The sequence below is a fragment of the Drosophila grimshawi genome, unplaced genomic scaffold (genome assembly GCF_018153295.1).
Source record: "Drosophila grimshawi isolate 15287-2541.00 unplaced genomic scaffold, ASM1815329v1 contig_848, whole genome shotgun sequence".
In the NCBI taxonomy this organism is placed as follows: domain Eukaryota; kingdom Metazoa; phylum Arthropoda; class Insecta; order Diptera; family Drosophilidae; genus Drosophila; species Drosophila grimshawi.
This window is the reverse complement of record NW_025063692.1, coordinates 3182741-3196099: the sequence shown is the minus strand read 5'-3', so window position 1 is coordinate 3196099 and position 13359 is coordinate 3182741. Positions and strand designations below refer to the sequence as shown.

General features: G+C 45.8%; 1 protein-coding gene across 2 annotated transcripts; it reads right to left on the bottom strand.

Annotated features, from left to right (window-relative positions):
• Positions 1-1018: 1018 nt before the first annotated feature.
• On the bottom strand, positions 1019-12919 carry LOC6569260 (spectrin beta chain). 2 transcript variants are annotated; one of them, XM_032741327.1, is made up of 9 exons: positions 12904-12919; positions 8987-9564; positions 3177-8763; positions 2908-3104; positions 2635-2803; positions 2282-2332; positions 1939-2045; positions 1662-1828; positions 1346-1587 (listed from the first exon to the last, which is right to left on the bottom strand). In XM_032741327.1, exons 2-9 carry the CDS (start codon positions 9446-9448, stop codon positions 1401-1403), a joined length of 6927 nt encoding a protein of 2308 aa, XP_032597218.1. In that variant the 5' UTR covers positions 9449-9564; positions 12904-12919; the 3' UTR covers positions 1346-1400. The 2 variants fall into 2 exon arrangements, with proteins under 2 accessions (XP_001995752.1, XP_032597218.1); XM_001995716.2 differs by lacking the exons at positions 2282-2332; positions 12904-12919 and having other exon boundaries at positions 1019-1587.
• Between the last annotated feature and the right edge of the window lie 440 nt (positions 12920-13359).

Here is a 13359-nt window from a genome sequence, read left to right as displayed (position 1 = left end):
TCGTTGAGTTGGGTTGAATTGAGTTGAGTTCTGTTGTGGACGAGTCAAGAAGAAGCAGTATAAGAAGAAGAAGAGGAAGAAGTGCTTCGGTTACTAGCTGCGTTTCCCGCAGTTGTGGGTGGTGCAGGGGTGGGCGGTCTCGGGGACTGTCGTTGCAAGCTCAGTCAATGTCGTCAGACCCACACACTCAACACATAAACTCACACACACCAACACCAATGCCAGCACACACACACTCACTTATACACGCACAAATAGTGACTTTGGCTTAGAATGATGATTGCTAGTTTTCGTTTTCGTTTTCGTTGTCATTGTGAGTGGGTGGTAGTGTTCTAAAGGTTTAAGTTGCAGTTAAACCATAAATATGTCAGCATGTCCATGACACTTGCACTTATCGCAGGCACTTCCAGCTCACATTGTTGTTATAGTTTATCAATCGAGTTCTTCACGTTTGTTACATCGCTTAAGCTAATGAAGTATTTAATCAATTAATAGTTGCCGTTGTTCTGCTTGCAAGCAGCGAACAAGGCTGCCAGCTTGCTTGCAAAAAAAGCGCTTATCGATTTGTATCCGATTTGTCGACTTATCGAGCCGACTATCTGGCAGCACTGGCGGTCTGTTTACATTTTCAAAATGCAATTGCTGCACGCGACAAACACACACACACACACACTCACACCAAAAACCAGGTCACATTTATTTTCCCACGCACAGACTATTAATAACTTTACGCATATTGGGCTGCAACTATTGATCTGGCAACATTGACCCACCCATCCACCTAGCCATGTACATCGAATGTGCAAAGGCCGGGAAAAAATCATTTTTACTTATTTATATGATGACCTCATCGGTGAACGTCAGGCAGCAGCAGCGAGCGACACTTTGTCGCATAAATCAACCCCAAATTGTAGCTGGCCCACCCTCCATAAATGATTGCATTGGTTTTTATACCCTTCCCAATGTTATTTTTCTTTTCCTTTTGGTTATTCAATATGCAATGGCAACAATTTGTATGTACTTTAGAGGAATAATTCGTTTATTTATCGAATACATTGAAATGCATACACGAGTTGTTCTCAATTTGTTTTTTGTTGTTGTTGTTTTGTTTTTTTTATCTTTATATTACTTTGTATTTGTTTAAATAAATAAGATACATACGTTTAATCAATAATAGCAGTATTTATCGTGCAAATTTGATAAGCATAATAATTGTTTACGTTTACTTTTTGCTTGTTTCTCTTGCAAGTTTTTTGTTTTTGTTTTTTGCTTTTTTATGAAATAAGTTTTGCATTAAATATATGAAAAAAATATATATGTATTTTTTTGTATTTGTTTTAAATTTTTTTTTTTCTTTTTCTTTTTTGTTTGTTTTAATTAGCTGCTCTATATAATTCAATTTACTTTTTCTTTAAAGTAAAAAACGATCTGCGCTTTGGTTCGTCCTTTTGTGAAGTGGCTGGCAGAGTCTGGGATCTGCTCGCCGCAACAGCTGCCGATTCACTCTGGGCTTTCAGGGCGGACACCCACTGTGACATCTCGTTATCATCATGGGCTTGCATCAAGAACTCAGCCCCACTGGCAAGCCTGGAATGGAGTGACACATTGTAGATTTATATTATTCAGCAAGGATATCTTTTTGATAATCAACAACAACATACTTCACTCGCAGCACGTGCTTCTTCTTGGTGTAATCACTGGCAATTTCAATGGCAGCACCTTGCAGATCATAGCTGGGCTCGCCGCGGAAGGTCAATTCGGGATTACTCTTATAACCCTTCTGATCTTTGAAGAACGAAACGCGTCCGGCTCGTGCAGCCATATAAACCTGTCAAGCAAACAAACGCATATTGAATATTAGCAAATTGGAAACAGATTAAGAACAAGCTGATAACCAAATCAGGTTTAAATGTAATTTGTATCGTATGAAATGCTTACCTTATCCCAAGATCGGTTGGATGCCTTCTTGGTGGCCGACTCCCACTCATGCTTTCGTGTCACATAACCCTCCTGACCATCTCCAGAAGCTGGTGTGGCGCCACGCTCTACAGAAGAGACTTCGATAAATTACTGAACACTTGAGAACATCAAATATGTTATATATATAAATATATATATACATATCCACACACATATACATATATATGAATGATTATAGAGCATACAGATAAGATCAAGAGAAACACACACAGATAAAGAGATAAATATAGAAATACAGATAGAGAGAGAGAGAGAGAGAGAGGAGAGACGACTCCGGGTATCCCATGGTCAAGAGTTGTACCTGTTTGGAGCTCGACAACACGCTCAATGTCGACGGCTGAGTCTGCGGCGCCTGCGTTTAGTTTATTTGGTTAGTTGGTTGATTGGGTTAATCCGACGTTTGTTTGATCGATTGAGCAAGCATGATTGAATGAGATGGAATGTTCAGATTTAGTTGGTTATTCACATAGTTCGCGTGTCGATAGATTCTAGTTGGATGATAGATGATAGGTAGTTCGGGTTATGGGGCGGGGGGGTTAACCTCGTTTACGTGCTTTACGGGGGAAGGGAGATGTGAGTTGAGGTGAGGTATAAGTAAAAATGAGATTTGCAATTCGAAATTGGAATGTATTCATTCAAATTCCGTCATCCTACCTGCTTCGTCATGGGAAACGCCCACATCAACATCGTCGCGTCGCTCAGCCTCACGCTTGGCCAGCTCCGCCGCCTCGGATGCAGCTTTAGCCTCCTGCTCCTCCTTGATGCGATGTCGTTCCGCCTCCTCCGCCATCTCCTGGCGCCTCTTCATTTCCTTAAGCTCAAACTGGAGTGGAGCAAAAAATAAAACACACACAAAATGATTAGCAAATAGGTCTTTGTAGTCAATCAATCAATCATTCGGGGGATTGTTGAGGATCAATCACTTACTGTTGTCAAACGCTCAAGTGCACTAAAGCGCTCCTCCTGAGCGGCAGCCGACTTTTCGAATGCCTCATGCTTCTTAATCAGATTCTCCACTTCGTCAATGGTGTGTCCCAGCTCGGAGGACAGCAGGTACGGCTCCTGGGCAATAAGCCAAGCCTCGGCAACGGCAGCATCTCTGGCAAACTGATAGACCTCCAGGACTGCATAGATAAAATTAATAATACAAGATTAGCTTCATGCTGCGGCTGTGGAATGGATTATGGGATACATACTCAGCTGAAGGTTCTCCCATCGCTCCGCCCAGCGCAAGAGTAGCGCATTGCGGCTGTTGTTCAGCGACTTCAGGCGATCCTTGATGTCAGCGGATGCGTAATGATTGCGAGTAAGCAGCTCCTTGCCCAGGGATATGCAGGCGCTAAAGTTATCCTCGCGAGTATCGATCTCGGCCTTCAGACTCTGATGGTTATTCATCAGCAACTCGACGCCGGAGACATCGCGCGGCTTCTCCGAGGTGTTCATCTGGCGCACCAGATCCTCCATCCAGATGGTGAGTATGCGTACCATATTGAAGAAACGGAACAGATCACCAGTGTCGGCCAGCTTCTGTTTGCGTGCATCGCACATAGCCTGCAGATTGTCCCAGGCATGGAGGACCTCCTGTTCCCGATTGGTGATCTCCTTGGCCTTGTCGCCGGCATAGGCGTCCTGCAGCTTGGCGGACTCCTCCTGGATTTGCTGTACCTGCGAGTACAGCGTGGTCAGATCCTGCAGGAAATTGTAATGCTTGCGCTGCAGCGTCGACACAGATCCAGCATCGCGACCCAGCTCATCGGAGACGCCGTGCTGCTTCTCCAGAATGCGGCCAAGCACATCCTTGCAGTCATGGAAGAATTTGTGCAGTTCCCGCGAGGCGGCCAGCATTTGGGTGCGTGTCTCAATCAGCTCGAGCAGATCCTGCCACGACTCGTTCAGGCTATCCTTCCACTCGGCAATGGTGGCCGAGTCCGAGTGTCCGGCCTGTATCAGATTATCAGCAATGCCATTCACCTTGGCCACACGCTCTCCGCCAACAGCCTCTGTGTCGCGGGCGAACTCATTGAAGCGCTCCGAGAGGAGTGTGACATGATCGTAATCCTGGCCCAGCTCCTGGGAGCCGGCGACCACTTCGCGATCGGTTATCCATTGCTCCAGATCATCGACCTCGCGGCTAAGCATGAACAGTTGGAGAGCCTCATTGAGGCGGGCACGACGCTCACCTGCCAGATCCTTGAGACCGGCATACAGTTTGTCCAGTTGGGATTGCTTGACGGCGACGGCATCACCGCTGGACACATCATCGCTGCTAAATTGGCGCGCCACCTCGCCCAGCTGGCGAATGGTGTTCGCATAGTCCTCGACAGATTGCTCCAGATTCTCGTGCTTCTTCATTAGATTCTGTGCGCTAATCTCATCCTTGCCGCGATCCTCGACCATCATGTAGAGCTCCTGTTCGCTCATCCACGATTCGGCCTCCTGTGCATCGAAGAAATACTGTTGCACCTTCTCCGATTCGAGCAGATGCTTCTTGCGATTATCGATGGCATCCTTGAGCTCCTGCCACTTGGCAGTCAAATCGCTGATCAGCGCCTCAAATTTCTTGGCATCCTCGTGACCCTCATCGATCAGTTTGCGTCCATTGTTGCAGATGGCATTGATGCGCGGCTCATGGTTATCAATTTCAGTGGCCAGCGATTGGTTCTTCTTCTTGAGTACATGAACATTGAACAGAGAGTTGCCGTAGTCGGATGAGTTGGCCACCGGCAACTTCTCATCGATCCAGAGCTTCTCGTCCTCGACATCGCGACAGAACTGGAATGCCTCCTTCTTCTTCTCCAGCTGCTTCTGACGCTCCAACAGCGGCGCCTTGATCTTCTCAAAGCGCTCCAAAACGGCCGTCTTCTTCACCACAATCGGTTCGATCTTCTCCTCGGGCACCGTCTTCTGTAGATATTCGGTCTGTTTGTCAATCTCTTCGACTTGACGCGCCTTCACCGCCATCTGTGTCTGGATAACCTGTTGCTTCTGCATCAGGATATTCACCGAGGTCAAATCGTTGGCGGTATCACCACTAACAATCTGCCGCTCAAGGTCTGTAATATACGAGTCGATGTCGTCGCAGGTCTGCTGGACGAGCACCTCGCGATTAGCATCGAAGAGCAGGGCGCCCTTCTCCTTGGTGTGCACCTCAAGATCATCGAATTGCTTGGCCAGCTCCTTGAGCTTGGGCTCGATGACATCCTTGAATTCGGGCTTCTCCTTCGACAGCTCCTGGGCGGACTTTTCGGCCTCATAGAGGCGCTCCTTATTGGCGGCAATCTCAGCCTCGAATGCCTGATGCCGGGTCCACTTGGAGTGAATTGTCTTTGCGCTGCGATAGGTCTCATCCTGGGATGTAACATACTTCTCCTGCACCCATTCGGCCAGTTCCTCCAAATCCTGGAGGAACTCGTGCAGTTTCACCTGATTCTTCAGCTTCTCATGCTGATCGAGCGCCCGCTGGCGATTATCATCACGTCGTCCAGTGATATTCTCGGCCCGTTTGCCAATCTTGTCGGCATCAAAGTGCTCCTTCTCGACGAGGGTGTCGGCCACTTGAAGCAGCGTATTGATCTTGTCATCGTTGGCCTCCATGGTGGTGAGGAAGGCTTCGTGACGCTTCAATTGATTCTCGGCCTGTTCCAGATTGACCGGTGTGTCGTCCTTGCTAAGGAAGTGCTCCTGCTGGCTGAGCAACACTTCGGTCTGGCGTGCATCCCGATTGAAGAGCTGCTGATCGAGACTCTGCGAGAGCAACACCTGACGATTCTCCCACATCTGATGCAGCTCCTCCCAGCCATCCTTGAGGGCGTTCAAGCGTTCGCGGAGGAACATATACTGCGGATCCTCGGATGTGTTGCCCTCGGAAGTCAAACGTTCGCCGTACTCCATCATGGACTTGTAATCTTCGGTATAATTGTCGATCTCCTCGCGTATGGATTGATGCTGATTGAGCAGCTTCTCGGCTTCCGGCAGTGATGTGGGCGTGTCCTCTGAGGCGACATCCGTCTGGGTCTTGGTTAGCCAGATCTGGAAGTGATCGAGATCGCGCAGGAAGCGATGCAAATCGCCAGCCTCCTCCAGCTTAGAGTCGCGCTCCTTCAGCATCTGTGTCAGCTGCTCCCAAATGAGTTCGATTTGTGCGATACGCTCACGGATTAGCTGCGCCTCCTCCGGATGCTCCACCTCAATGCTGTCTGCCTCGCGACCCAAGCTCGACAATTTCGCCTGAATTGCGGCCAGATCACGATCCATGCCGCTTAGACGACGCTGCAGTGTCATCACACCAGTTAGATCCATCTCCAGGCTGTCGGTTTCGGTGAGGATGCGTTTCTTGTCCTCGATCCAAGAGATAGTCTCGCGGCATTCAATGTAGAAGGTCTGTACACCGTGGGCGGACTTCAGGTCATCCATCTTGGCCTCGGCCTTCTCGCGCAGCGTCGACCACTCCTGGTTGAGATGATTCTGCCTATCGAGAATCTCATCGGAATTAGGATGCTCGACGTGGAGCAGCTGCCGGGCAAGTTGATTGACGACGGCAACGCGGGAAGCATTTGCATTCATTTCCTTGTCGAAGCCCTCGAAGCGATGCTTCATAATCTCAACATCCTCGATATCTTTGCCGGGCACCATGGTGTCCAACATCTTGGTCTTCTCCTTGATCCATTGCTCGACGCCATCCGCCTCCGACATCAGCTTGTACAGGCTGAGTGCGTCGAGGAGACGCTGTTTGCGTAACTTGGCCAGTTCGGTGAGCTCCTTGTAACGTGAATCGATCGCCTCCAGTCGCTTGTCCACACTTGCCTTCTCCGGCTCGTTGAGCTTGAGGGTGTCGGCCTGTTTGTGCAGGGCATCGATGACCTCGGCATAGTTCTTCAGCTCTTCGGCGACATCCTTGTGCTTCTTGAGCAGCGATTGGACATTGGCTTCGTCGCGACCCACATCCTCACTGGAGACAATACGCAGCGTATCCAACATCCAGTTGTCCACGTCATCGGCATCGGCAAACAGTTGGAAGTATTCGACGGCATTCTCCAGACGCTGACGGCGATACTTGGTCAGATCGAGCAGATGATCCCATTTGGATAGGATCTCCTTGAGGCGATCCTTGATGCGATCGGCCCCAAAGTGACCCTCGGTGATCAGCTCGGCACCCACCTTGGCCACATTCTGCAGTTGTGGATCGTGCGATGTGATCTCCGATTCGAGTGCCTTATGCTTGCTCAGCAACAGATTGACGGTGGTCAGATCGTGACCAATTTCATCCGTTGAGACGATCTGCTCCTTCTCCTTGATCCAGTTCTCCTCGTCGGCGGTGTCCCAATAGAATTGCCACAGTTTGCGGCTCTCCTCAAGGCGACTGCGTCGCTCCACAGCCAGACGCACCAGTTCCGCGTACGCATCCTCCAGCTGTTGGACGCGCGATACAATAATCTCGGGATCGCATGGCTTATACGATTCGGGATCGTCGCTGAGGAACTTCTGTGAGTTCTGCACAACGACCTTGACACGTTCGCCCAGTATATTGATGTCGGCCTCGACCAGCGAGTGCTTCTGCAACAGATCCTCGACGCCCATCAGATGCTTGCCATAGTCGTCAGTCATGAGGAGTTGCTTAATCTCCTCCATGTTGTCCAGAATGTAGAGCATCTCCTGGAAGTTCTGTTGCAGCTGCAACGAGATCTCCAAACGCATGCGACGCGCTCGCAGCAACTCCAACAGATACATCCAGAGACGCTTCACGTTATCCTTGCGCAACAGGATGCGCTTCACATCGTGATAGCGCTCCGATTCGAGCTCATCGCAAACAGCAACAACAGCCTCGACACGCTCCTCATACGCAAAGATGTCCGTTTCGATGGCTTCGTGCTTCTTGGCAGCCGCTTCAACTGCGGCCAAATCGAATCCAAAGTTATCCTGGCTGACGAGACGCTGATTCTCGGATAGCCACGTCTCACGCATGGATGCCTTGCGATCGAAACGGGCTGCCAACTGTTCCAGTTTCTCCTGGCGTATGAGCTCCTCGCGCAGCGCCAGCTCACGCTCGTGCTCGGCCTTCTCCAGACGCTCCCAGGCCTTATTTATGTCCGATATCATTTTGCCCTCCTTGGGCGTATAGGGTTTCTGATTATTGGCGCGCATCTTCGATTGGAGGGTGAACAGCAACACCTCCAGGTTGCCCTTCTCAACGAATTTCGGTGGCTTCTCGATGGTACGATAATTGGAGAATTGCGCCAATTGTCCCTGAACACCGACCAATGAGTTGGCAAACTCACGTTCGCCCAGCGACTCTATCGTCGTCTCGATCCATTTGAGCAGATCGCTGGTGAAGTGCTCATAGTCGTGAATCATCTTATCGTTCTCCATTGCAATACCGACCACCTTGCCAATACGCTTGCCCTGTACCGTCTCCTGCTTCAGTTTGCTGAAGTAGTGATAGTATGTGACCACATACGTAATTATCGATTTCTCGTCGGGATGCTCAACGAAAACATCCTCGGCATCGAGCAGCTTGGCCAAACCGAGCTTATCCTCGGCGACATCGAATGCATTGTTCAGATTGTGTATGGCATTCGTTTTCGACAGCTTCTCGAACTGCACCAGATCTGGACGGTGTTTGTGTATGATCGCATTGAAGGCCAATCCATCGCGCCATGATGTCGTAAAGTTTCGCACATTCACATTATGATAGCCAGCGGTCTTCATCTGGCACCACAGCAGCAATGCATCCTTCGCCGACTTTGTCTCCTTGTTGTCCACCTCCTCAATTGTGATATCTTGTATCTATATATTCAACAAGGCGCAGCAGACACGTCAAAAATGAATACAAATATTGCATAAGGAAAAAAAAGAAACACATCAATTTAGATCAAGATCAAGATCAGAATGAGGGCTAACTAATACAACACTGAGAAAAACTCTATTAACATTTATACAAATCATATAAATAATGATATTACCAACTAACTATGATGGCAATTAACTTTTTTCTCAGTGCTTTGCTCACCTGGAAGCGCAAGATAATTGTCCAGATGAGGCCGAGATTGAGTGAGGCATTGCCATCAACAATATCGTGGGAGCCAATGTTCTCGAGATGGACGCGCTGTTCGCGAAGAAATTGGAGTGCCTTATCGACATTCTCCAGGCAGTGGATGCGCATCTTTCCCTTGGTCGGCTTGGGCAGACGTTCGCCGGATAGCACCTCGAGCAGCTTGATTAAATGCTTGCCATCGCGCATATCCACATAGAGATCGGCGATGCGACAATTGACGCGACACAGATGCGAATTCACCCACTTGGTGAATGTCTTCTTCTGTACGCTCTCGCGCTCCTCGGCGAGCGCCTTGATGCGCGACCTCTCGAACAGTCGCGAACTGGAGTTGCCGCCATCGTATTCGTATTCATCGATATATTCGTTGCCAGGACCCTGGCTGGGGTCCCATCGAACAATTGAAATGTCCGTCGTCATTTTGTTATTGTTATTGTTGTCAGCTCTCTCTTAGTAAATTGTCCACAATTCACACCGCAAAGAATTCAATTTTGTACTCGTTCAATTCCAAACCGAAAATAAATCTCAAAGAATAACTGCAAAAACAAGAAACCAAAACATTTTTTTAAAATTAATTCACTTGTGTTTTCCTCCATTTCCTTCTGTTATACTACCTAAAGTATATATACCAAATTGCTACAGATTAGTCATATATAATTCTGATTGAATTAGGCATATATAGCTGATTTTCTATTTATTTTTATAAAAAATTGTGTCTAAATAGCGAAAGTAACGCTGCAACTATTTAATACTGCACTCTGTGCCACATACAATTCACGTCTGGGCCTAAATATGGGTGGCGGTCGAAACTGTGCTTCCCCTGCCCATGCCCATTTCAGTGGCACTTCCCCTGCCTCTTCGATGATTCATAAGACACAATGGCGTCACATTGAGTGGCCCGCGGGTTCGCCTGGGTCAACTGGCGTCCAAGTCCGATCACCACAATTGTCTCTCACTGTATTTATGCATGCATACACACATATACATACATACATAGATATATAGGCATGTGTGTGTATGTGTGTGTTCATTATTTTGACTTTATAGTTAACGCGATTACATCACGCCCCATCCGCAATGGGGCATTCTCATTCTCATTCCAATTTCAAAGTGTGACAGGTTGTGGGCGAGTCTGGGTTCGGTGTGTGGGGGGTGTGGGGCCGGCGGCACTCATTTAAGTCGCACGGTGGTGAAATTGCAGGAAATTCAATTCACAAAAACACAACAAAAAAAACTATCAGAATGACCGAAATGTCTCATACAAACCAAAAAAAGAAATATATGAGTATGTGTGCCTGATATTTTTTTCAATTTATCTGTATACCAATGGGAACTGTTGTACACACACACACACATATACAGATATATATATATACATATATACAAACAGCTACAAGCCAACAAACATTCTCCAGCTATGCAAGTGTATTTTGACCTTTATTCAAAGCTGAGCAGGTCATTCCCTTCACGCTATATACACACACGCACACACACACACACACACACATGCATGCATGTATGTATCTACGTAGTTGAGGCAATTATGTTTTTTTGTTGTTTTTGTTTAACACATCAGACTTAAAATTGCACTCAAAGCTACTGTTGTTGTTGTTGATGTTGTATTACTGGTTGGTTGCCTACTTGCTGATTTAATTTATGCTCTCGATGGGGTATGAGCTAATTTTGCAACAACAATGTATTGAGAAAAAAATAACAAAACAAAAAAAAGCAAAAGAATTTAGCACACTTCTTTATTCGCATACATATGTATGAGCAGCACACACACACAAACAACAAAAAATCGTATTCACGCAGCTCTATTATCTATTACGTAATATTTTTCTGATTATAACGAAAACGAAGCTTAAAACTCGCCGACAAACTGAAAAGACTGAGATGAGCGGGAGAGCAAGCATAACGAAAACAGAGCGAAAACACCAACAACAACAACACCAGCAGCAGAAACACAAACAAACAAACAAACAGGCGGCACACGCACACAATGAGAGCCGTTCGTGAGAGTGACAAAATGAAAATGGAGAGCGTATCTGTGTAAGGCAGCGAGACAGAGAGAGAGAGAAAGAGAGAGCTAATGAGAGCAAAGAGCGAGTCCAAGCGGAGATTGGTGGTGTTAGAGGGGAGCACAGCAAGCCCAGTAAATGGGGTAGGTTTTGAACTGTGGCAACAGTGGCAACTTTGCAATTATGATTGCATGTCATACGAAAAACATTATACATGTGTATGTATGTGTGCGTGTGTGCTTAAGTTGATCTTGTTAAAAGTGAGTTCATCACATTGATTTGATTAACAGCGAGCAGCAGCAGCAAAAGGCGCGGTTTTTGTTTCTTTTCTTTTTTTCTTTCTTGAAGTTGTGCAACTGCCGTCGATTCAATTCAATTAACAAGGGCAGCGACGTCGACGCTCAATGCAAACCACCACCACAAACGGAGTGAAAACTCCATATTTTAATTACACTGTTTTTTTTCTTCTATTTTTATTTGGAAAAACCTGTTTCGTTCTTTTTTTTTTTCTTTTTTTGTGTGTGTGTTTTAGCTAACAAGCGCTCAAAGCTGTGAGGCTTCTCCAACTCGCTCAGTAATACACACACACACACACAGATGCATACATACATACATACATTGCGAGTACGTGCTTATTAGCTTACAACTGTACAATTTGAGTTATGGCTGTTGATTTGTCATTCTTTAAGGCATAAGCAAGGTGGGCCAAACCTTAATGCACACATACAAAAACACACGCACTCCAAATGGATGTGTGTGTGTGTGTGTGTAGACAAGTGCAGCAGCGATTTTTTTTCGTTCGATTCGTTCATTTTCCACCCATTCCAATGTATCAATAAACAACTTCAATTCAACTCGTGACCTCTTAGAAGGATTTCCTATTTTTATATGGTACGTGTGTGTGTTGTGTGTGTATGTTACTGTATTTCAAAGTGCATTTCGCTGTCAATGGGCGTGTGAGTGAGTGAACACAAAAAAAAAGGGAAAAAGATAGAGATAGCAAGAGGAAGAGCGCAAAAGATAGATGTGTATGTGTGTGTGTGTGCGTTTGCATATGTGTAAGTGCGTATTTGTGTGTACGATTAAAAACATTTCATCTATATATGTATGTGTGCATGTGCATGTGTATTTGTATATGTATATCTTGATTAAATATTGCCTTTTATCGCACATTTCTTTCAATCAGCTCTGACGCAAATGTTACTCAATTTTTATTTTTTCTTCCTTTTTTGCGTTTGCTTTTCAAACTTCATTTACTTGTGTGTTTCATATTTTTGTTTTGATTTTGAGCTTAATGTTGATGCACGAAAAGTATTCGTTCAATATTTATGTAGGGGCACTCAACAACACTCAACACTCAACGGTCAACACTCGACTCGACTCTCACATCTCGCATACTGAACGACGACGAACTGAAAACACTGAATGATGTCATCAACGCCAAGGCAGTGACTGCGACGGCGACTGCGATAGTGCGAGTCGGGGGCAGGCAATTTTAATCGATGATGTTTTTATTATGTATATTCATACATACATACGTACATCTATCGAAGGTGTGATCGTGCATATATACAGAGATTATATATATCAGTTATTTAATAGCGACTAAAGTTACACACTGACTGACTGACTCAACTGACTGGCCCACTTTTTGAATTTTGAGATACTTTTTAGCTCACTTCGTCGTCGTCGTCGTCATTGTCTTCTTCTTGTCACTAGGCACTGGTGTAAGGTACTTGTTCGGTACGACTGACTACTGGGCGTTGGTCTATTTCCCGACGAATTTTTGATATTTTTTCGTTTTTGCGTTTGCCGCCTGTTTTCACTGCACTTTTTTGGGCAACTTTCACTTACCTACTCGACAAACTTACTGTTCAATTTTCTCGAATTGATTCATAAAACACACAATCCATATAGATTCCTCACGTTATATATTTATTTTTATTCACATTTATTCTTTGCGGCCGAGCTTCATTTGCGAGTAAAAAAAAAAGTGACTGCTGAATACGAATGAAAAATGTATCTATCAATGAAAAAAAAAAATACATCGATACATCGATTCCATAAAGACTCGATATATTGTCAAACAACAAGTTGGCAGCACAGCACGAATGACCTCTCCGGCGTATATAGATATACATATATTATAAATGGGAGATGGCTGAAACAAGCGTAGTAAATTTGTAGATATTTTCTTTTGCTTAACGACATGGCGATTATAATATAAGAGTATTGATAACATTACATTAGACCATGCCGATTGAAACTAGCGCTAATTAATACCACACATTGTAATATCGAACTTATCGA

Excerpts from the sequence above, each read along its gene's own strand:
- LOC6569260 (XM_032741327.1), bottom strand. The coding sequence starts at position 9,448 with ATGACGACGGACATTTCAATTGTTCGATGGGACCCCAGCCAGGGTCCT. Across the intron at positions 2,046-2,281 it reads TGTTGTCGAGCTCCAAACAG|AGCGTGGCGCCACACCAGCT; the intron begins GTACAACTCTTG and ends TCTCTTCTGTAG. Across the intron at positions 1,829-1,938 it reads CCAACCGATCTTGGGATAAG|GTTTATATGGCTGCACGAGC; the intron begins GTAAGCATTTCA and ends TTTGCTTGACAG.